This window comes from Chironomus tepperi, unplaced genomic scaffold (assembly GCF_022539635.2).
Source record: "Chironomus tepperi strain 1889 unplaced genomic scaffold, CSIRO-AGI_Ctep_v1 contig_196, whole genome shotgun sequence".
Classification (NCBI taxonomy): domain Eukaryota; kingdom Metazoa; phylum Arthropoda; class Insecta; order Diptera; family Chironomidae; genus Chironomus; species Chironomus tepperi.
The window spans coordinates 1,642,662-1,667,388 of NW_027226318.1; the positions used below are offsets into that span (position 1 = coordinate 1,642,662).

Sequence of the window (24,727 nt, forward strand, 5' to 3'; positions counted from 1 at the left end):
TATTAGTTTTCCTTAAAGCCTTCTTAAGCTGTGAATTAGATGTCATAAAAACTTCTGACTGCATCACTAGAGTAGTCCTTTTTTGACCCAAGAACTAACCTAAAAGAGTTTCACAAAAAACACCAATCCTTACTTCCCTCAAAGCTAAAACATTCATTCATAATGTTGCGGTCAAATATGTCACACAGAAGTAGAGCTACAAATGGATTAACCTCCTATATGAATAAGTCAATAAATTGACTACAAAATAAATCGAATGAAAAATGTACTTGTGGATAAAAAGCAATTGAAATCACCCTCAATTTGGAAAAAATGTGCTAAAAAATATTTTTTGTCGTTGTTATAAAGTATCCATGCAGTCGTCGAATATACAAAAAAAAAGGTACAGCGCTCATGCTGATCATTTACCGAAAAGCTTTTGATAATGCCTCAATGATTTTAAAAAATGAAATTGCTTGCAATATGATCAAATATTATTTTTTACATGAACCTTTTTTGTGTGCTCTTTCTTTCCATCTCCATCTCTCTCTGCCTCCTCTGCTTCCTCTGTGTAACAAACAATTCAGGATCAGTTGATTGGAAAAATTCCGCTGACCCTTTTAGACTAAATAAGAATGGAGATTTAACATGTGCCGTTTGTGTTCAGGTACTGGAACTTTTTTTTTCTGCCTCATTCTGGGTTTCTCTCCTTCCCCCAGATTGTTGTCTATCGCCAATGCTGCTGCTGTTTGCAAAAAAAAAAAGAAAATATTTCCTCTGAGATGAAAAAAGAATTTTGCTTCTAGTAAAAAAAAAAGAATAAATTGTACGTATATTTTATGGAAAATTTTCCTCTCTACCATTTCAGGATATGAATTCAGGAAAATGACGCTTATCGATTTTGTATTTTTAATAAAAAAAAATCCAAAAATATCATCCAAGTTTATTTTTTGGCAAAAAAACTCGCCCTTTTCAGCTCAGCTTTTTTTCCTCCATTCCGTACTTTTTTTTTGTATATCCTCGGATGTATGTATATATATGTATCTTTATAAAAAAGTGAGTACAGTGAGTGTCAGATGAATACTGACTTTCTCTATGTCGCTTGACATTCTTTGCCGTTTACATATTTACAATCTCATATCCATCCACATATATCCACACTTTTTATGGGAATGAATTTATTTTCTGTTTATCATAATCATTCCTCCCGTGTCACTTGAACGTAGTCATCACTGTAAAAACGTTTTTTATACATTTTTTTTCGAGAATTTTTTTTTTATGCTTTTCGAGAATTATAAAAATAAAAAAAAAAAGCGTATAACAAAAAAATTTTTATCACGAAAATAACAGATGAAAAATTAAAGAGGGTGTATGGCGTTGATGGTGGCTGGAAGATTTTTTTTTTGCTTGCTTTATTCATTCTACCCGGGATGGAATGAATATTTTTTTTTTTTCAGAATTTTTCATGTTGAATTTTTCAGGAATACAAAAAAATGGAAAATGTGAATTATGAATCATTTTTTATGTCTTTATATATATTTTTTTTTTGTGCTGCTCTCTGGCAACATGAAAAATGCCTCGTTTTTATCAGTTGAAATTTTTTTGCTGCTACTCACCCTACTTATCGTTCGGTATAATATTTAAAATAAAAATGAGAACCGTCCTCATGAGGAAGAAAATTCACTAATCTTTAATCTGTGTTACAAATGGATATAAACAATCTCTCTGTGACTTATTTTTTTTCACAAAATTTCATGGCTAAAAAGCATTCAAAAAACTAAAAAATTTATGCCACAACAATAAAAAATGTCATATTGTATGTATCCCGTTAGTCGCTAGCAAAAATTGCTATTTTTCCATATCCATAATCTGTTTACATGACATTCCAATTGCTTAATTGTACATTCTACTCAATTCCGATTGATTTTTTTGTTAAACAGTTGCATATGATGTACATCCTTGACTTTTAAATCAAGTGTCTTCACATAAAATGATAAAAAGTAGATTTGAGAATATAAAATCACGATATGTTATATTAATTCGCAAGCAGGCACGTGCATGCTGTCTAAAAATTGAAAGTCTCAATGGATTTCCGAGTTCAGTTACTACCTCAATGCGATGATTTGAAAATTATCTTATGAATTTATAAAATGATGAGTGTATATTGCTTGGTATTACATACACATATTAAGGAAGTAGATTTGATTCAAGTATGGATGGTAAAAGGACCCGAATAGCACAAGTCGGATCCGAAGCAAGAACGTCCTGATTCAGACATTTAAATCGAATCCAGCACCAAGTCAGAGTCACGCCGATCTGGGGCCGGATATGTGATCGATCAACCCTTTTGTTTCGTACGTCGAATGATGTGTTCCAACTGATGAGGGGATAAAGTAGTCTTAGTGCAGCCTGAGACTTAATTCAACCGAATATATCAACTTCAACGCTGATGACCTAGGTTTGACTCATCTATGTGGCTTTTCATCATTCTAGTCATTCAAATTCGGTTTGTGGAATATAGCTACACACATTATGACTAGGTATACTTTATTACTATCCTTAGTCATAGAATTATACAGACTATGAATCAGTTTGCGTAAATGTCTCAATTCAAGCTATCTAACAATTGCACAGGTGTCAACCCTGAACACCACAAATTTTAATCAATATCAAAAGTGATTCTAGACCAGTTTTTTAAATTAAAAGATCCAGAAGTCTTCAAAAGACGGAAAATTTTGCATTGTTAAAAGCATCTCTTTGAAGCATTGTCCATGTCAGATCAAAGATGTGTCATAAATCCATGCAATTTTTAATGATGTATCATCTCATATGAAAAAAAAGGAAAGTGTTGAATAGACGAAAGACATTTTTCTATTCTACATCATAATCTATAAGCAGGACGAGAATGAAAATGTCTGAATCTATACAGTATGAAATAGAATGACGGAAAAGAAAGCTCAACAAAGCAACAAAAGATTTCAAGAAATTGAAATGTTTCTTTGATGTGCTACTGAAAAGTGCTGATGGATATTTTGCTGCTTCCTTTCCTATATTCATATCTATATTTTCAAAATAAAAAAAAAAAATTGGAAATGAAAAGGCGAGGAGAGACGGAGAAAATTATTATACAGTCCATTATCATTTCTTTTTTTTTCCTTGCTTCTTATACTGTATTTTTCATGCTGTATTATTATTCAATGAAAGAAGAAAAATTATTTCGGAAGGCCCCCTACCTAAGACGACTAACCATGACATTTTGTAAATTTTTTCCCTAATTTTATTAAATGCTTTTAATATTTTTTTTCTTTTTTTTTTGGGTCACTCTTCAAAAATAAAAATTGTCGAAATATACGTGTTTGTATGTATGTGTATAATGTAAAAAAAAATAATTTTGTGGAAGGAAGAATAAGTTTGGAATTATTTGATGTTAGGTAGATTGCAAACAGCATTTTGTAGACGGTCACGGTCGCTGTCTCAGTCATTACATTGCATGTGGCAATGTTGAAATTTTGTATGGTTGCCTAATAGAGGATATATTATAGCAGCTAAGTTATTTTTTGAAACAGTTTGTCAGGTGCCGTCAAGTCCAAACTTAGTTCATTGGCTTATAGGTCGCCAGTTCGAATCCTGCTATTTAGGAAGTATTTTTCCGAAGTTTAGAACTGTTCAATGTACCAAATCAAGATTAAACTGGAAGTCAAGACAAGACGTCAAATAAACGAGTATTATGCGGTTCGTGTCATTTCCAGTTTGGACAAATCTGCTCTAAAATGACAGAAGTAGACAACATTCCCATCAAATTTTAGTTTTTCAATTTCCACTCGAAAAGTCAACAAGATTTTGACCAATGCTTACGTCATTATACTGCCCATTAACGTAATTCGCGGAAAAGCAGACAAAGTAGCAAGCCATTATAATGAATTCCATTTAAATGAGACGTGGATTAAAAAAAAAAGAATGTCGCAAGATCTACCTCCGTATAAATCTTTCATCATGAGACGAGCTATCAGGCAACTCAGATTCACTGCATGAAAGCATATTTTCCCATTTTTTATTCGCTTCTTTTAATCCCCGTCCCATAGAATATCCCATTCCTCATTCCACAAGCCCTTTTTTCATTTTTTCATTTTTTTTTTCATCTCTTTTTTTTATTTTTTTTATATTCCTTTAGCACATCATCCTTCCTCACACCCCTTACTGCTGTGCTTCTAATAGAAAAAAATTATCATCTTCAGCTCCTCATCCTCCTTTCTTTCGTGCCATTTTTCAAAATGTATATTTTTTGAAATTTATTTATTCTTTTTTTCTGCTCCGATGTTTTTTGCTGTCGTTATAGAATTTCTTTTCTTTCTTTATTCTACTCTGTACTATGCTCTCATCATTTCACATCAGGATAAAAAAAAAAAAATAAAAGAAATGAGAGTATCCTCCCGCAGGCAGGATGAGATTTTTCTCGGATTTTTTTTTTCTATATATATATATACATTTTTCCTTTCTGTTCGTTGACGTCCTTTTTTCAACTTGAAAAACATTTTTTTTTGTGTGTGCTTTCTGTATGAAGAAAATCGTGCCTGAAGAAAGGAAAAGATGTTAAGAATTGACCTGACTTTCCACTTCGTTCTTATCGTCTCTCGATTCTTTTTTTCTACTTCTTTTAGGATGCAAACCCCTTTTTTGAAAGAAGAAAAAAAGCGAGTGAATTTTTTCCTTTATTTTCTTGGTTCTGTTATCGTCGTCCTCTCTCCCTCCTTAATGTATTTTTTTTTTGCTATACCTCCCAAAAATAAATCGAAAGACGGAAGAATCTTTTTTAAAATACGTTCCTTAAGGGGCTCTGTATTTTTAGGTCATTCCTGGTCAACATGCTGAATCATTTTTCTTTCCCTAAATATTTATTTACTTTAGATATTCAATAACAAACTCGATGAATTTTTTTTCCACCTATAGAATGTGGACGGTGATTTTTGTTGACGGAATCTATAGATTTTCCCTTATTGGAGGAAAGCAAATTTTTCATCCTCATCTTCTACCCCATTTTTTTTGTGATGGTGAAAAATTTTCCTCAATTTTTTCTTATTTTTTTTTTTTTCCTTTTTTATCAAATTATGAAAAAAATGTTAGGATCATTTTAGGAATTCTGGTACACGTGTAAGAATATTTTTTTGTTGATTAATTTACGTAGTAGGCGTTTATTCAGAAGAGAAAGTAATACCGGAAAAACACATATCGTAAGACATCCAGAAATTAAGAAATTTTGAACAAACGTGCGTTTATTCTTTGAAAGTATAATCGTCATGACCGTGGTATCAAGTTATATTTTTGGTATTTCCAAAAATCCTTTCAAGAAAACATTTAAAGAAATATTCCAGGAATCACGGAAAAAAATATCAGGAAAATCCTATAAAAATCATCGACGGTGCATTCAGCATTTAGAATCAGTTTATTTTGAAAGTTTAAAGAGAAGAACGGAGAATCGCTATTCTACCGAACTGCAAAATCTACGCTTATTTTCGGGTTAAACCACTTATTTGACGACATTGACTTTAGTCATGTAGCAAAAATATACGCAATTCGAAATTTTTTACGCTGCAACCTAAGGGATAAATTAATTTTATCCAATGATGACAAATTTGTTTGGAGTAAAACAAAGTTTCCGCAATAAATTAGAAGCGATGATTCATTCTTTCATCAAAAATACAGCATTGCTTTAGTTTCATTGTTCAATTTTAGTTTGAAGACAAAAATCGAAGCAACGACTTAAATTAGAATTTTTCCAATTGTTTTAGAAATTCTGATGTTTCTAAATTTTAAACCTTGTTATTTTCATATTAGACAAAACTCACCTGCTGTTAATAGATCCATAAAGTCAAAATATTGTTTAAATTCAAGCACAAACCACTGTAATTAATAATTTTAAAGAATGTTCTGCTTTTAAGTAATTTACAAAAATTCAAAGTTCAAAATTTGAACTTCAAAAAATTGGAAGAATTTTAAAAAACTGAAAGACCGTTAAAATGATCAATGTTGATGAATTTAAACCATCACTCACTTTTTCCATTATGAAGGAATTTCCATAAACATTTATAATAAACCAGAGCTCCCACGAAATGCAATAAAAGCGTAAAAATACCATTTGTACCAGACTGAATAATTCTAAGAAATGTTGTGTACACGTGTATATCTCTAGAACAAGAAATAGAAGCCAGTGAAAATCCCCATGCATGATCATTGATCGCAAAGATGTACTTTTTTTCAACTTTATCTCAATGAACTTTCCCTGTTCTGCTGATGAGTTCTGTATTGATTTAAAAAAAATGAGAAAAGCTCTTTTTTGTATTCTTTCATTTCAGGGACTTTCATTTTTTTGCTCGTTTCTTTTTTTTAATTAAAAATTTTTTTCCTATACTTTTTATACAGTCTTTTTTTTTGTTCCTCACAATATTTGTCGAAAAAACAAGAAAAGAAGAGAAAAAGAAAATGAAAGGAAAAACAATTTTTTTTCCTTCTTTCCTTTTTTTGTGCTAAATGAGTTCATGGAAAATGCCAGGACAAAGCATCCTTGCGAATACCATAGTTGGCTGTGTGACGTGGTATGGGCACTTAATTAAGGGGAAGATCTTCCTCTTTTTTTATAACAAATGGTCATTCGTGAAATTGTTTGAAAAAAAAAGCTTCTTTGCTGGAAAGAGAATGAAAATTAAGGTTCGCAATCCACATCAAATCACAACGGAAAAAACGAGCGAGGGTGGGTGGCATTTCATTTTCTTCGCAATTTTCCTCTCACCCACTTTATTTTGTGTATGGTATACATGGATAGGAGAGAACACAAAAAAAGAGGAAAAATATCGCGAACAAAAAAATGAATGTAATTTATTGTAGTCAACTGAGAGCTGCTGCTAACCACACGCAATCACATTCTTTTTTTTGTGCCATCCTCTTCCTTTTTAATATTTGAACATGACTGTACATTGAAGATGAAAAGAAAGAATCACCGTCATGTCATAACAAAAAGCCATGAAATGTTATAGTTATTCCATAAGTTTTATTTACTTCTTCTACCCCGTTCCATACATTGAATTATTTATGATAATCTATTTACTTTATTGCTGATACTGCCTTCTCAGCGGCAGTATCTAAATCCTCTGCAGTTTGAATATTCAAACCGGACTCACTTAAAAGTTTCTTGGCTGCATCGACATTATTTCCTTCGAGACGAACGATTAAAGGCACGGTAAGATTGATTGATTGACATGCTTTGATGATTCCGTTGGCAATTGTAGCGCAATTTACGATACCGCCGAATACATTGACGAGAATTGCTTTAACATTTTTATCACTTGTGATGATATGGAATGCCTTAAGAACCTGATCTTCACGTGCACCGCCACCGACATCCAAGAAATTTGCTGGTTCACCTCCATGTAGTTTAATAATATCCATAGTTGCCATGGCTAATCCAGCGCCATTTACCATACATCCGATATTACCTCCTTCCATTGAAATGTAATTAAGTTGATATTTGCTTGCTTCTACCTCTTTTGGATCACTTTCACTCGTATCTTCCATCTCGAAAATAGCCTTTTGTCTAAACTGTGCATTGTCATCAAAATTTAATTTGGCATCGACTGCAATGACTCTTTCGTCGTCTGTTTCGGCTAATGGATTAATTTCAATTTGTGTTGCGTCCACTTTTGAGAATAAATCATAAAGTCTTTCAATTTGATGTGCTGCTTTTTCAACTAATGCTCCTTTGAATTGAAGGAATTGAGCTAATTCAACTGCTGTTTGGTGTGATAATCCTGTAACTGAATTTACAGCTACTGTCTTTACTCGTTCTGGAGTCTCTTTGGCTACTTTTTCAATGTCCATTCCACCATCGGGGCTAGCAATAATTACTGGACCATTATGTTCACGATCCAATACGATACAGAAGTAAGTTTCTCTGACAATATTGACGGAATCAGCAACCATGACTTTCTTGACTTCAATTCCATCAGTTGGCGTTTGGTTTGTGATTAATTTATGTCCCAGCATTTTATTAACCAATTCTAGGGCCTGACTTTTGTCTGTCGTCAAGTGAACACCTCCTTTGAAGCCATTATCAAAATGACCTTTACCACGTCCACCGGCCAAGATTTGTGCCTTAATAACATATTCTTTAACATCTGTTTAAATGATTTATGGAATTGTTACATAAAGGAAGAAGAAGATAAAATCATAAATTACTCACTAAAATCCTCTAAAACCTTTTCGTCATTTTTTGATTCCAACACTCGGAATTTCTGGATGGCAACTCCTGCTTCGTCTAATAATTTCTTACTTTGAAATTCTAATAAGTTTAAATGCCTTTTCTGCTGTATTAATGAAGTAACAAAAATCTAAAAATAGAACCGATAAGATAGACAATTTGGTCAATGTTCTATTACTGATTATCAATTATTTAATTATCATCATGTGATATAGCATCTATAAACATTACTCACTTTGTTTATTCTAGGTATTTTATTGTTCAATTGTCTTAAAATTATGCTTGACATGGCGGAAACTTTGTATGCTTAATTTATGTTTTTAAATGATCCTGTATGTTCCAAATTTAATTATTTATAATATTTTATTGGTCTCGAAGCTGATTATGAAGTTTTTGTACTATGTTATTGAGGATTAAGTGTCGAGAATTAAATGTTATTACACGCCGGAATATAATCAACACTACAGGAAGTACTCAGTAAAGCAGGCAAGAAATCATGATATATATGAAAAAGTCTGTATTTGTAGAGAACTGACTGTATTTCACTCAGCAATGTTGCTGAAAAATTTGAATATTTCAAAACCGTTATTAACTGTTTATTTTTTTTTACCTTTACTGATTAGCATAAACAGGTTCTAGAGAAAGAAATTTCTTCTATGACTACATTCTCAACTATATCTTGTCATTTGTAAGTTCGCAATGGATAAGAAAGGATTGAATTTGTTTATTTTGCTAATTTTTGTGTCAGGTGAATAAAATTAGAGAAACTAATTATGAAAAAGACTAATCTCTTTAATTCCAGTAAACCTACATGACTGCAAAATAAAGAGCCCACGTCCAACAGACACTTGGACCAATCAAAACTATATTTTTGACAAAAATCTCATGTTTCCTGTGGATTATGAAGAAACTGTCTCTGATGACTTTAGAACAATAATTTCACGTGATAATGTCTTAACTCCTGTACAATATTTATGGCAGTGGCTTTTCAACAGACAAAGTTTAGGAAAAACTCCACCACCTCAACAATTACCACCAATAATAATTTATGCAACAACTGAGACTCCAACAACCACTTCTACAACAACATTAATGACAACAACGACTGTTAGAGATGAATTTATTCCTGTTGGGCGAACTCGCAGGCCTTTAAAGTATAGAGTTGAAGGTATGCATTTGATAAAATACGTTAAATATTTCAAAATTTTGAAAATTCCAGGATTTTTTCTGGAAACTTCCAAAAATTTAATGGAATATTCCAAAAAACTTCCAGTAAATTTTATTCGAATTCAAAATGACCGTTTTTTTCACATATTTTTCAGGATACTGCAAAAATCCTCCAAAAAGTCATGAAAATAAGAAATCAAGCAAATTGTAAATTAAATAATATCCAATAAATTTATTATGAAATATACACAATACGACTTTCAATCTAAATTACACAATATACATAAAACAATATCACTTATGCTTTAACGCTTACGTCATCATTAATCCAAAAGAACGTTCGAATTTCATCTTCATTTGATGGACGTACATGTGGCTTATTGTCAATCAATGAATCTCTTATTTCTTTCATACGATTTGAATTAATTTGCATTGCTCGCTTTAAGTCAATCATCGGTTCGGAATAATCTTCTCCAATAATGCATTCACACGCTTCTTGTACCTGCTTTGGTGCTTTCCATGGCTCATGAATATATTTTCTTGGGAAATGACGTAATTCGGGTATGTATCTTTTCACGTAATCTCCATTCGGATCAAGACGATATGCAAGTGCTATGATGCTGAAATTTGACGAGTCTAAAAGTTTCTCAAAAGCACTTGACGATACCCACATCCAATTTCCAGAACATACAGACCAGTCAGCATCCAAAAGATATTTTAAATAATGATCGAGACCAACTTCCCAACTTATCCATAGACCAGAGCGTGTCAAGAACCTTTAAAGATATTTTTATAAGAACCGGTTGGATATTAGATACCAGAAAAGAATACAGAATCAATTAGCAATAAATTACTTACGTTGCGGTGATGTTTCGTAGAGTATGATGTAGCCATCCTTCAGTTAATAATTGTCTCATAGCAGCATCGATTATTGGAAATCCTGTTTTTCCTTGTTTCCATTTTAATACATCTTCTTTGTTAGGGGTGGACCATGGAATGTTCAAGCATATTGGATTGTTCTTCATCTGGCCATAATTTGGATTCTTTATCGACATTGTGTAGAAATATTCACGCCATATTAATTGACCAGTTATGTGATGTCCATAAGGATGTTTATTTGGTAATATCTCCTGTACACTTGCGAACAAGTCATGTATATCATAATAGAACTTCCTTACTGATAAACAACCGAATCTAAGTGCTGCAGACATCGAAGTTGAGACACCGAGTAAGTCAGGATTTGCTTGATTAGGTAAATAAGTGCCGTTCCTAAATGCATCTTGTTCAATTGCTAATCGTAGCTCTAATTGTTTTAACGCCCTTTTTTCACCGCCTTTCCACTTCATATATACTTCAGATCCTGTCTTTTCATGGTAAATTCCGAAATCTTCAGGTTTTGGTATTCCATTCATTAATCCGAGCTGCAGATGTAAATGCATTGGAATGTCACCAAAATCAGTGTATGTAAAGTCAGGAGTCTCACATGGTCTTGACGGATATCCAATTACATTAATCGTGTGTAAGAACATTTGATATGTTAATGGTGGAAATCCTCCGTTAACAGCAATAATCTTCATTGGATCCCATAAAGTATGTGATATTTTCTCAACTGTCTTGATTCCAAATTCTCTGCATACATTTTCGACTCGCTTATCTCTTTCATTCCATATTGGCTCACAATCTTGTTCGTAGCATATTTTTGTAATTCCTAATTCTTGCCGCATTTTCCGGAATATGTCTACTGGATCTCCGCGAAATATAAACAATCCATTTCCACCTAATTCCTTAAATTGCTTGTCTAAATCTTCTAATGATTCAATTAAGAATTTCATACGATTGTAACCGACATGTTGTGTTCCTTTATATTTTGAGAAGAAAAGGAAATGAAAAACAATAAGATGTAATTTTCCGTACCTAATCCACGTGTTTGTAACAGAATGGGGGAGAGAAATTCACGTGTCTTATGCAATTTACTATGAGTTATTGTATGTTTTCGCGTGTTTTTGGCAAAAAGTATATTAGATAATTTATTTTTGGATGGAGTGTGCAGGAAGAGTTGAAAATAGTCTCAATTTATTGGGATTTGTCATTTGAATCCGGAAAAATCGGCTTAAATAAATCGAAGGATTTAATTAATCTTGAAAATTTAATCCTAGGATTAAAAATTTAATTTGACTAATTTTCCTTAAAATTATGAAAAATGCGCTTTAATTTCCTAGAATGATTGGATTGTGTATTGGTATACAAAACATCTATTACGTTCTAAACAAAATACATAGAAATTGATAGGTATCTGTTTTTGAAGCACAACATCTCGCGAGTAGCTTTCAATACATATTTTCATTATTATAAATGTTTTATTGTGATTCTCACAGCGATAGGTTTGTACTGGTAATTATTGATAATTAATTTTTCATGCTCACCTGCTGAACATCCATCAAAAATGAAAACTGGATAAAATGTAGTTTTTTGGGCTCCATTTGACCTTAAGGCTTCATTTAATGCTGGATTATCATGTAATCTGAGATTATATTTTGAATATTTAATTAAGTACAGCACAATGAAATAAAATATTAATTACCTTAATCCATGACGGAACCACAAAATTGATTTTTCTGCCATTTAAATTCTTATTTGCGATTGACTTTCTATGTCCTTTCAAATCAACGTCTAACCGAGGAATGACTGTGTTTCTAAATTTGTTTTTCCTGTTAAGCACTTGTAAGTTATCAAAGAATATCTTCTACGTCACAAAGAAAGCAGCTGAAGAGTCTCAAAAATTAGCATTAAATTCTGTCAATATTACTCAACATATGTGCTATTCTGTATCAATACAAAAATATACGTCTGATTACGATTCACCTTAAATTAAAAATGTAAATGTGCAGTGAATAGTTTTCCAGTCAGAATGAGAGAGAAAAGTATGTATACATGTGTGCAAAGCTTACTAGATAATTCTATTTGACATTGAAAAAAATAATATTTTGCAAAATTCATTATCATGACTAAGTTGCGGTTGAATAAACTGTCATTTGATATTTATAGCGTATGTGCAATATCTTTAATTAAATTATTTGCAGACACATCAAATAAGCCATGAAAAAGTCGTGACCGTTGGACACATTTTACTTGAAATATTTGAAATTTCGAGGGGCATACAACTTTGTTATAAGCTATTTACCCCACATAAAAAGTAAACAAAAAAGTTGATCTACATAAAAATCCCAATTTTAATTAAATTCAATGTGATCGATGTCCAATATTCTAGTTACTCTGTGTACAATAAAGATCGAAACAGTCGAAGATATGGAAAATGAAGACGGTATGTGTGAAAAATCCCTAAATTTTCTTAAAATACAAATTTTCTTTGTTGTCTAAATTTATAAAAATAATTAATATTCGCAATAAAGGCTCACAAGCTACAGCATCTTCATTGGAGTCACCAACTATCCGAAAAGAACGTCGTGGTCAAAGAAAACCAAAGAAAATACAAATTGAGACATATGCAAATGTTCTGAATGGTGACGAAAAAACCAAAGGAGTCTTGCCAAAAAGTAAGAATTCACGGGAACAGACTCCACTAGATGAATCATCAACATCAGATATTATGTGTGGCTCTGTTCCAGATACACCTACAGAAGTGAAATTTTTCTCTGGAAATCCATTTGTGGAACAGACGAATGGAATTTTACATCTTTACAAGAAGAAGTATGTTCGTGTATGACTCATTTTAACGATTTTTATATAATACATTATTACTCTCTCTATTTATGAACAGTGAACGCGACAACATTCAAGACGGTCTTTCTCAAACATTATGCTTATTAGCTGTGCCGGCAACATTGAGTTGTCACGATATTCTCAATTTTATTGCTCCATGTCATTCAGTCATTAGTCATGTTAGAATCATTCGCGATGGATCACCAAATCAATATATGGTAATCCTCGATTTTCGTGCTGCAGAAGATGCTTTTGAATTTTATCAAACTTTTAATGGAGCTCCATATAACAGCCTTGAACCAGAGCAATTATGTCATGCGCTTTGGGTTTCAGCTATTGCTTGGGATAATGATGATTCAACGCCACCAAATCATACAGAACTTCCCGTATGTCCAGTCTGTTTAGATCGTATGGATGAAAGTGTTGATGGAATATTGACAATTTTATGTAATCATACTTTCCATTGTGGCTGTTTATTGAAATGGGGTGATTCTACATGTCCAATTTGTCGATATGTTCAAACGCCTGAAATTATTCAAAGTTCAGTTTGTATGGAATGTGAAGGAACTGAAGCATTATGGATTTGCTTAATTTGTGGTCATATTGGTTGTGGACGTTATCAAGGCGGACATGCTGCGAAACATTATCGTTCAACAAATCACACTTATGCTCTTCAATTAGGCACTAATCGTGTATGGGATTATGCTGGTGATAATTTCGTTCATAGACTTTTGCAGAATAAATCAGATGGCAAGCTTGTTGCTACTCAATCGCCACAAAATGAAGGTGCTGGAGAAGAGAAGATTGATTCGATGCAATTGGAATTTACTTATCTGTTGACATCGCAGCTTGATACTCAACGACAACATTTTGAAGATAGATTAGCAAGGATAGAAGCAGCAATGGCTAATGATAAGCAAAACATTCTGATGGAAACTGAACAACTTAAAGAAAGTAATGCTCAAATGGAGCAAAAATTGAATACTGTGATTAAGGAAAAGCAGGCAATTGAGAAGAGAATGACTGCATTGAGTAGCCGTCTTGCTATCGTACTTAAAGACTTATCAGAGGAAAGGCAATTTTCTAAAACTCTTCAATTGAACCATAATTCATGGCAAACAAAATATTCCAATCTTGAAAAGCAGTATAAAGAAAAGGAAGCGGAAATAGTCGAGCTTAAGGATCAAGTAAAGGATTTGATGTTTTATATGGAGGCACAAAATACAATCTCAAAATCTGAATTAAAGGATGAAATTGCTGAAGGCTCAATCATCGTCGGTGAATCGAGTGGAAATAAAAGTAAGAATCGACGTAAGAAGAAGTAAATCCATTAATCAATTTTTTTCTATATTTATCAATAAATAAACATAAACATTTTTCTTGTGACTGAATATCAGGTGTTTTCTATCTTTTACTTGTATTTGTAATCAGCTGTTTTACAGTCCATATTAAGAGGCACTTTATCATCACATACATCTGTTCTAGATACATCATTTTGTCTCATTTTAGAAAATTGCGCTTAAAATAGAGCACATTGACTGGTAGGTTAAATTTCAGATTTATTGGTTTAACTAAGTGTATTCCAGTCACAAATCAGTGGAAAGTCATCAACAAAGCTAGTTTAACAGTAACAAAATGAAGAAAACTCAAAAAATAGTAAAATTACTCCAAAAATTGATGAAATTCAGAAATTTTCAAAGAAAAACATCAAGACAGCATTGAAACATTGCCAAAACATTATAATTTAACAACATTGATAATCCAGCATTAAAAAATGCGCTCAAAACATAACAGTGCCTTTATTACTACATTTGATAATATGGAATAGCTCAAAGTCCATGTTGCGTGTAATGTGAATGTGAAATGTTGCCTAAGAATTTTTACATTTTTAAATCGAGTTTAAGTAATTTAAATTTAATAAGAGTGCTTCGGAGGTGCCACAATGATGCCAGAAAAGTTACTATTGGGAATGTCACTTATGAAAAAAGCACTATAGCTAAAAATCCAGAATATGTTCCAAAAAAATTTAGTAAGTTTTTGCAAATTTATAAAAATCTTAAAAATTTCATTAAATAATTGGCACTTCCAGTTGACTTTACTAGTGATGGTATTCAAAAGATCCCAAATACTACTTTACATCACTTGAGATGGATGATACAAAAGGATAATCTTAAACAAGACATTTTCCTGATTGGACGACCTGGAAAGTACAAGAGACAAATTGTTATGACTTATTTACAGTTGACAAATCAAGAATGTGAATATGTAAGCTTGTCACGAGACACAACCGAGTCTGATCTTAAGCAACGACGAGAAATTCTTAATGGTACTTCAATGTTCATTGATCAAGCAGCAGTTAAGGCAGCAAAGAACTCTCGGATATTGATTATTGATGGAATTGAGAAGGCAGAACGTAATATTTTGCCAATTTTGAACAACTTGCTGGAAAATCGAGAAATGCATACAGAAGATGGAAAGTTCCTTGTCAGTTCCCAGCACTATGATAATCTTCAAAAGGAGCATGGACAAGAAGCTTTAGAAAAGATGGGTTTAGTAAGAGTATCCGAGAATTTCCGAGTCATTGCCATTGGTCTTCCAGTTCCAAAATATCGTGGATCAGCACTGGATCCTCCTTTAAGATCAAGATTTCAATCGAGAGACATTGCCAATTTAACATACCATGAAGTCGTTGAAGATGTGCTGAATGAATGTCCGCAAGCACCTGTTGATACTTTAAAGAAAGTAGTTTCATTTGGTTATGGATTAATGTCCAGCGACTCCTCTACAATGACATTTCCAGATTTTCCGTTAGATAATTTCATTGAAGCTGGGAAAATTCTTTCGAATAATCCAAACCTTTCTGAATATGAACTTATTAATCGGCTGTATCCAATAGAAACAATACTTTCTCCAGCACAGAAGGCATCTGTTAAAACTTTAATGGAATCACTTAAAATTGAAGTTCCATCAAAGCCAATTAAGCAGAAAATATCTAGTGTTGAGCATAAATCAGATCATTCAATAGTCAATATCAAACGATCAGGCTGGATTATGTCTTCAGACGTTGCAATCAACATTCCAGCTAGCACACATCCATACAAATTAAACAATGAAAGTTTTATTGAAGTTGAATCCCAATCGAATTTATTAGCTGATTTAATGCAAACGTATGCTGTTGGAGATTTGTGCTTGTTAGGAGCTAGAGGATCAGGTAAAAGTGCAATTACTATGCAGCTATGTAAAATACTGAATCAACCATTCGAGCAAGTAACATTATATAAGGACATGAGTGCAAGAGAATTAATTCAAAGCCGTAACACAAAACCTAACGGAGATACGGAATGGATTGATTCTAGTCTTGTAAAAGCTGCTAAAAATGGAACTGTCATCATTCTTGATGGTCTTCATAGACTTCATTCAAGCACTATGTCCATTCTTCATCGATTAATTCATGATAGAGAACTGCAACTTTATGATGGTTCAAGATTGATGAGAAGTGACAAATATGAAGATTTAAAGAGTTTGGGAATGACAGATGAGCAGCTTTTGGAAAAAGGCATTTACAAGATTCATCCAGCATTCAGAATTATTGCATTAGCGGAACCACCAAAATTAGATGCAACAAACTGGCTGACACCTGAAGTTCTTAGCACATTCATGTTCCATGAAGTCAACAGCTTAACAAAACAAGAGGAACTGGAAATAATCACAAAACTTTTTGGCTCAATTCATCCGTCAATGAGTAAAATCATTGAATTGTCACAAACATTACGCTCAAAGGCTGCAAAAGATCCAATATTCAAGAACTTTGCTGAATCTTTGTCAACAAGGCAACTCCTTCGAATTGCTCATCGTCTATCCAAATATTCTGAAAATGGTGATGATGCATCCATCTATGATATTGTCCAAAGTGTCTTTTTATCGAAATTTTTGCCTTCATTGCCACGAGAAGTTCTTGAAAGTACCTTAAAGCAACACGACATCAATCCAGTACAAAGAAGCTTGTCGAAAAATATTGAAATTGATAAAACAGACACAGATTTGAGGATTGGAAAGACCCAAGCGAAAGTTCATCCAAAAGACTTGACACATTCTATGAAAGTACCTGAAACTTTATTCTATGACACGCCGCATTATGTTGTCCTTTTGGAAAGAATCCTTCAAGACTTCCTACTTGGATATCATTTATGCTTAATTGGTAATCAAGGTGTTGGAAAGAATAAGCTTATTGATCGATTGCTGTATCTTTTGAATTATCCACGAGAATATATACAGCTACACAGGGACACAACAGTACAAACATTGACAGTACAATTTAAAGTTGAGGACGGAAAAGTAATTGCTGAAGATTCACCATTAGTTAAAGCTGTTAAGCATGGCTATGTGTTGGTTATTGATGAGATTGATAAAGCACCAATCAATGTTACATGCATCCTTAAGAGTTTAGTGGAAACTGGTGAGATGTGGCTATCTGATGGACGTAAAATTGTGTCATCTGATAATGATGTCGACGAATCGGATGGAAAGATCATCAAGACACATCCAGGATTCAGAATAGTCGTGCTTGCTAATCGTCCAGGCTTTCCATTCCTTGGAAATGACTTCTTTGCTTCAATGGGTCACTTATTTGCATGTTCATCTATTGACAATCCTGAAGCTGACTCAGAGATTAAACTTCTTCAGCAATATGGACCAAATGTTGATATTAAAGTGATTAAAAAGTTAGTTAATGCATTTAGTGAGCTGCGATCAATGGCAGACACCTCGAAAATATCATATCCTTACTCTACACGAGAAGTTGTAAATATTGTAAAGCATTTAAACAAATATCCTGACGAGAATCTTAGCGAATTAATAGGAAACGTATTTGATTTTGATCGTCATGCACCGGAATCATTGGAACAAGTCACGAATGTCTTGATTAAACATGGATTGGACATAGGAACTTATGCAAACAATGAATTGACAGAATTTAGAAGGCAGAAGAAGTTGCAAGTTACTGTAAATCATTACAGTGGAAAAGATGTATCATCTCCAAAGCATGGAAAAGTTGATCCGAACAATGATCCACATGTTGGTAAGTGCTTGAAAACCTTACAAATTATTGATTGGAATTGTACGGTTTTGAAATTTTAAAATTGAATTTAACGGTCATAAATTGCATTTGTATGGTTTTAGAAGGAATTTTTTGATTTCAACACGAATTTTTCTTGATTTATAGGAGGAAATACATGGGCCGGAGGAAGTGGAGGACGAGATACTGCTGGTTTAGGTGGAAAAGGTATGCATTCAATCTCAAACTAATTCATAGACCTAAAATTAATTAATTTCCTCAACAGGTGGACCTTATCGATTATCATCTGGGAATCCAGTTCATCAATTATCTGATCAAGAGAAGGAAGATATTCCAGAAGATGTGAAACGTGCAGCACGTGCAATGAACAGAAAAGCATTTGAGGAAAAATTGAAGGAAATCAAAATGTCATCATTTGATTTTAATCTGTATCAGCAATTCAGTAATCCAGTTAAGCCACATGTTACTACATTGAGGAATATTCTGAGCACATTGGAAGCAAAGGCAAAGGAGAGACATTGGCAGAAGCATGTGACATCAGGAGAATTGGACGATACTAAGATTATTGAAGGAATTACAGGCGAGAAAAATATTTACAAGATGAGAAAGGATTTAGATCCTGAGCCAGGAAGTGTTCAAGAGAAACCAAAATTACTCAGCATTGTTGTCGACGTCAGTGGTTCTATGTATCGATTTAATGGATATGATGGAAGATTAGATCGAGAACTGGAAGCTGTTACAATGATTATGGAAGCATTTGAAGGATTTGATAACAAAATTCAATATCAAGTAGTTGGACATAGCGGAGAGAGTCCAAAAATTTCATTTGTTGACTATAAAAATCCACCAAAAGATGATAAAGCTAGACTGGATGTCCTTAAATTAATGTATACACACAGTCAATATTGTTGGTCTGGAGACAATACATTAAGTTCGACTAGAATAGCTGTGGATGATATTGCGAAAGAAGAATGCGATGAAGCTATTGTCATAGTCTTGAGTGATGCCAATTTAAGCCGTTATGCAATCCCTCCAAAGAAGTTATCAGAGATGCTTACTAAACAGGAACCAAAAGTACATGGACATATCATATTTATTGGAAGTTTGGGAGAAGAAGCTGCAATGTGAGTATACAATGTTTTAAGTGATATTCATAAATTCATGTGACTTTATTACAGGATTAAGAAAACGATGCCCCAAGGAAAGGCATTTTTATGTACAGAAGACATCGGCGAGCTTCCAAAAATCCTTAAAACAATTTTCCAAGCATCACTTTTGAGACAATCATTCTAAAAAATGTATAATTGTGTATATAGTTGTTGAGAAATAAATATTTTATGCTGCATAACATACTAACGACATCTATGTTTGAAATTTTGAACTTTTCAATTTCAGGGGTCAGAAACTATTCGAGAAAGTTCGTTATTTTGAATCAAAAATTCTTGTTTATGTTGAAGAAGTTTCAAAGACTATTATTTTCAATTTTAAACGATATAATTAATTGATAACATCAGATACAGTGGCTTATAATAAGGTATAAACACTTATTAACTACAATAAATTGACAGTAAAACAAATAAACTTGTTTCCAGACAGTATGGATTTAAGGAAAGCAATTCTTTTGAAAAAACCGCTTCAAGACTCTTCATTTTGCTCATTGAATAATTCTGCAGCTTCAATTTACGAATCAGCAGCAGAAGATTCCGACAATTCTCTATATTATTCATTCACAAATAATTCAACAAAAGATTTCGACAGTTCTGCTGTTGAAAATACACATGATCAGGATGTTAGTTTGATAAGTGAAGTTGACGATAAGGAAAATACAGTAATTATGAAACACATTGATATCCAGAGTAGTCCTGAAGAGGATGTCAAGAAAACAGAAGAGACAGTATCAAAAATAGAGGAAGATGATGAAAAAATGGATATTGATGATTCAGTAATAATAATAAATGACGATACAAAGGAACACGATACAGGTCACGTAGATCAAAAAGTTTCTGACGATAAACAAATACCTGAGATTTCTAATAGTTTGATTGGCATGTCTGAGAATAGTTTAAATATTCCCACAATCATTGTTGAAGATCCAAACGAGAATCTTATTAATCCTTTTACAATGAGTGAAATTAATCAAAGTAATCCGAGAAGTTCAATTGAATCATCTGAAGGTCGTGAATCAATCGAAACAGATAAAATAATAAAGAGAAAAGTCTTGGAAGTGACGAAAAAGTCAGCAAGTAAAATTCCAAAGCGTACTCATCTTCATTCTCCAGCTCGAAGAGCTTCTCTTGATAAGAAATCAAAAAATATCATAAAACCTGGAAATCCTCGTCGAACAATTTATGAAACTCGCAGTACAGTTATTCAAAAGCCAAAACCACAAGTTATTCAACCAGTTCTAAGTAAAACTACAGTCCAAAGCAAGACTACAGCTCAAAGTAAGATTACAGCCCCAAAACCAGTTATGCATAAGTGTCCAACCTCTGGATGTCTCCGAGAGTTTCGTACTGAGAGATTATTAGAACAACATCAAAAAACACACAATCCAAGCACTAGCACTAGCTCATCAAGTCATCCAACTTTCAAATGTAAATGGTGTGACAAGCTATTTGAACTGAATAATGCTCTTACATCTCACATGATTGATAAATGCACAAAAATTTCATTTACTGAAAAGCGTAAATTATTAGCACAGCAAGACAAGGCGAATCCAACTAATGACAACAAAAGAAGAACTGTATTTGTAGCACCAACAGTTCCAAAAAAGCAAGCAACACGACGTCAAACGCTTAATAAATCTGGAATTATGATAACGCCCAAGAAAACTTTAAAATGTGAGTGTGGAAAAAAGTTTACGGACGTTCTGGAATTTGCTAATCATACGGTTAGTTTGGTATTATTAATCTACTAATCCAAGATATGTTAAGTTCCTCGATTTGAAAATCGATGACTGCTTGACTATCTTAGTCTAAATGATTTAAAGCTCATGTATTAATGACACTCTCTAATTCCCCCACAGATATCGCACAAGTATGAGAACGCATTGAAGCCAACATAAGTTCAGTCGCTAATCCAGAGAAGAAGGTGCAAATACAATAATTTCTTCATTTTTTATACCGTATATTTTTAGTAATGTAACATAAATTTAAGTAAGTTTCTTCTTATAATACTATACATGCTTAATTCACTTTCGATTAATGTGATCAAAAAAATTAAATAAAAAGATCCTATATTCCCATATTAATAACCATGAGAAAAGAATTTGCGATTGACAATGACATACTTTTCAGATGCAGATTTACAAAAGGTATATACAGCATGTAAAGTGAAAAATCTCTATTCACCTTTCTATTTAAACAATTTCTTCCTTCTCTATTCTATGAAAATAATAAAAATAATCATGACTTTACAAAGCCTATAAATGATCATTGGATTTTTCTTCTTGATTACTCGATTCCATTCATCGTTTTGTTGCCAGTGTATACAAAGTCCCTCCTATTAATATCGAGAGGAAAGAAGTTAATGTGTCGTGTGCTGTACATAAATTTCCTAATATTCAATCAGTGACACTAGGAAGAGGCGTTGAAAAGTAGTAAGAAATGGATGGATATAACGCATTTTAGTTCTGTTGATCTTCATTTTAAAAATTTAACGGTTTTAAAAAATTCAAAAACTTAACGATTTTCAAAAATTCGAATTTTGGTTCTAAAATTTCGATTTGAATTTTAGAAAGCCGTTAACTTTCCATAAATTTTGAAAGCTTTAAATTTTCTTCCTCTACATTCAGTCAGTCAAAGTGCTTCCAAAACCACAAATCAAGCTCACATGAGTCAATAAAACTCATAGAGTGTTAATTGTTTCGCGGCAAAACAGAAAGAAATATTACCAATTTGGTTGCTATTAGGGTTTCTGATGCCGTTAACGAAAACGGAAAACGGGCCTTTTTTTCGAAAAAATAAAAACGGAAAACGGCCGTTTTTTGCTAGCCGTTTTTCCGTTTTTAATATGACTTTTCCTCTGAATATTTGGAAAATTTTCAAAGATTTTATTAATTTTTTGACTCAAAAATTTTTTTTAAATAATAATTTAAACTAAGAAAATTAATATTCGTCAATTTTTTAGCCTGCGGTATACTTTAGGAAGTAAATTTTTCATGTACATATCTTGGCATATCAAAAAGGACTTCAATTTGAATGCAACGTATTGTTTCCCTTACATTAAAAAAACGGACCCGTTAACGGCCGTTTTTCAGAAAAAAACGGAAACGGCCGTTTTTTAAAAATGCCGTTTTTCAGAAACCCTACTTGCTATCAATTACCTTCTAAAAGGCACTAATCTTTTCATTTCCCAGACAATTGAAATTGTTATAGGCGTATACCTTGATAATGAATTAAAATGACCAGTTATTATAATCTGTCATAAAGATTTTAAAATTTCTAACAAACTGAGGAAAAGTACACGATGAGAAGAGAAAACGCCACTTGTTGTTTTGGACGCATGTATCTTGTCATGAGAGATCCGCCCGCTTATTACCATCATTTAGAAGATCGACAAACCATCATCATCATCTCAATGAAATATATTCAAAATGCTGTGCAAAGTGAAATTTCTGTTTCTTCATTTTTTGGCAGAAGTGAGCATAAAACATTAGGTAGCTCAATGGCAAGACATTTATTGACCCATAACAGACCACTTTTACTTCCACATGATTTCCCAACTAATAGACGCATAATTTTCTACATTTTTCTTTTGAGTCGGTGAGAATGTGAGAATGTCAGGCACTTCGGGTAGATTGAGATTATTTTGGGATATCTAGGTGATCAGGCAAGGAGTAAGTTGAAAATTGATTAAAAGATTCAAAATTTAATCCTAGGATTAAAATTAAATCCACAGATTTATTCCTGGGATTAAAAAAAATCAACGCCTACTCAAATAGATGTAAAAAGCGCCACAGTCACTTCATGCAGCACCAACGACCTGATTACAGAGATTATTTTTTAATTTTTCGGTAATACTTTTCAGCTACAGATGATGACATATTATTTATTGTTGGTCAGTTTAATTTTCCGGCAATTTCAATAGCTGCGACTGACTGCGGAATGGGAAAAATCTCTCTTTCATTACAAATGTCGTGCTGCTTTCTGAATATTTTCATATATTTTAAGTAATTTCACTAAAGTGATTCCTGATGTGTGAGAGTTCTTCAGAGCTTTAGTCAGCTTGTTGTTTCATGTGGTCATTAATAAATTTTATAGACAAAAAATAACAAAAGGTGCGCTGTGTAGTAAGTCATTGAAAAAGAAAAGAAGAAAACGTCTCAATCAACGAATTGAAATTAATGATGAGAGTAGCAATGGTAACAATTAAAATAAGCCTCTTCCTTAAACACCTTTTAATGCTTAAATTAATGACCGTAAAAACATTATCATTAAAGTAAAATTGATATTCGCCAAAAATCATGAAAGTTAAACTTGTGGTACTTAAGTCCATAACAAATGTTAAATTTGTCATATTTGTGAAAATTATGAAGCTTCTATGTAAAAACTTTAAGCTTCACTTTGTCTGAGTTACTAAATTAAAATAAAATTTTAACGGTTTTTCAATTTTTGAACTTTAATAGTCTTGTTTTTGAACTTTAATGAATTTGAATATTTAAAAAACGTTAAAAATCAGAACTTTATTTTCCTTCTATTTTCCTTGAACTAACAAGCATAATCTCGAATGCGTCTAAATAAATTATCTATTCAATAAAATATCTCAAGCATAACTTTTTGCAGTAGTAGCCAATAAATAAAATTACCACCGTCATCATGCTGAGCAATTCATCATGCGCAAAAAATCTCAGGCATTACGTTAGTAATATTATAATAGTTCGTGATGAATTTCGCTGTTTAACTGTTTTGAAGTGCTATCTATACCGAACATTATTGGATTAATACACAAAGAATGCCTCATGATCCAAACTAAATTTTTTATGGTTAATAAAACGCATCATTAACGGAATCTCTTCTCTTATCTCCTACTGAACTTTCAACAATAGTTAGTAATTATTGTTCTTACATTTTCCACTTTTACTTACATGCACTGAGTGCTATACATGGTACTAGAATCAATGAACTGTAGTGTTTATTTAATAAAGAGATGTGAAGTGCCTTTTGTCAAGTGAAATTAGAGAAGTTTGGTGCTACATGTTTTGAATTTAAATGAGTAGCTTCGAGTAGTTTGGCAGTTTTGTGGGAATTTTTGAAGTCACTGATTTCATTTGTAACGGATTTTTGAATTTTGAAATTCCTGAAAAAGTTATATCATCTTGGAAATAATTGCATCTTCTCGGGATGCTTTCTTGTTGTTTACATTATGGTTTTGCACTCAATACTGCAACTAATGCCTTATAACAAGCTCTAGAAGCATCAATCTAAATAGCCAACCCACTATTCACAGAACTAGATTAAAATTCACATGCACCGTAAAGCTAATTTGCCAAAAAATTCATATTCATGTCTAATTTCCTGATAATCATGATTTAGTTGATA

The 24,727-nt window shown here is 32.6% G+C and overlaps 5 protein-coding genes and 1 long non-coding RNA gene across 8 annotated transcripts; 4 read left to right on the top strand and 2 right to left on the bottom strand.

Moving 5' to 3' along the window:
* Nucleotides 1–6,999: 6,999 nt before the first annotated feature.
* ScsbetaG (Succinyl-coenzyme A synthetase beta subunit, GDP-forming) lies at nucleotides 7,000–8,722 on the bottom strand. The gene is made up of 3 exons (XM_070639435.1): nucleotides 8,463–8,722; nucleotides 8,210–8,357; nucleotides 7,000–8,144 (listed from the first exon to the last, which is right to left on the bottom strand). The coding sequence occupies exons 1-3, from the start codon at nucleotides 8,514–8,516 to the stop codon at nucleotides 7,075–7,077; spliced, it is 1,272 nt and encodes a 423-aa protein (XP_070495536.1). The 5' UTR covers nucleotides 8,517–8,722; the 3' UTR covers nucleotides 7,000–7,074.
* Nucleotides 8,723–8,869: 147 nt separating this feature from the next.
* Nucleotides 8,870–9,612, top strand: LOC139089902 (uncharacterized). The gene is made up of 3 exons (XR_011544340.1): nucleotides 8,870–8,975; nucleotides 9,030–9,395; nucleotides 9,550–9,612. It is a non-coding gene; the product is annotated as an uncharacterized lncRNA (long non-coding RNA).
* Nucleotides 9,600–12,244, bottom strand: cry (circadian regulator cryptochrome). Its single transcript, XM_070639540.1, has 4 exons — nucleotides 11,976–12,244; nucleotides 11,818–11,915; nucleotides 10,253–11,252; nucleotides 9,600–10,170 (listed from the first exon to the last, which is right to left on the bottom strand). The coding sequence occupies exons 1-4, from the start codon at nucleotides 12,014–12,016 to the stop codon at nucleotides 9,693–9,695; spliced, it is 1,617 nt and encodes a 538-aa protein (XP_070495641.1). The 5' UTR covers nucleotides 12,017–12,244; the 3' UTR covers nucleotides 9,600–9,692.
* Nucleotides 12,245–12,575: 331 nt separating this feature from the next.
* Nucleotides 12,576–14,505, top strand: LOC139089839 (BRCA1-associated protein). The gene is made up of 3 exons (XM_070639466.1): nucleotides 12,576–12,716; nucleotides 12,805–13,102; nucleotides 13,173–14,505. Exons 1-3 carry the CDS (start codon nucleotides 12,647–12,649, stop codon nucleotides 14,437–14,439), a joined length of 1,635 nt encoding a protein of 544 aa, XP_070495567.1. The 5' UTR covers nucleotides 12,576–12,646; the 3' UTR covers nucleotides 14,440–14,505.
* Nucleotides 14,506–14,929: 424 nt separating this feature from the next.
* On the top strand, nucleotides 14,930–19,547 carry c12.2 (von Willebrand factor A domain-containing protein c12.2). Its single transcript, XM_070639474.1, has 5 exons — nucleotides 14,930–15,143; nucleotides 15,204–18,191; nucleotides 18,336–18,395; nucleotides 18,454–19,312; nucleotides 19,367–19,547. The coding sequence occupies exons 1-5, from the start codon at nucleotides 14,978–14,980 to the stop codon at nucleotides 19,479–19,481; spliced, it is 4,188 nt and encodes a 1,395-aa protein (XP_070495575.1). The 5' UTR covers nucleotides 14,930–14,977; the 3' UTR covers nucleotides 19,482–19,547.
* Nucleotides 19,548–19,640: 93 nt separating this feature from the next.
* On the top strand, nucleotides 19,641–21,426 carry LOC139089934 (uncharacterized). 3 transcript variants are annotated; one of them, XM_070639585.1, is made up of 3 exons: nucleotides 19,641–19,722; nucleotides 19,781–21,078; nucleotides 21,214–21,426. In XM_070639585.1, the coding sequence occupies exons 2-3, from the start codon at nucleotides 19,786–19,788 to the stop codon at nucleotides 21,250–21,252; spliced, it is 1,332 nt and encodes a 443-aa protein (XP_070495686.1). In that variant the 5' UTR covers nucleotides 19,641–19,722; nucleotides 19,781–19,785; the 3' UTR covers nucleotides 21,253–21,426. The 3 variants fall into 3 exon arrangements, with proteins under 3 accessions (XP_070495686.1, XP_070495688.1, XP_070495687.1); XM_070639587.1 differs by having other exon boundaries at nucleotides 19,781–21,028; XM_070639586.1 differs by having other exon boundaries at nucleotides 19,642–19,722; nucleotides 19,785–21,078.
* Nucleotides 21,427–24,727: the final 3,301 nt, after the last annotated feature.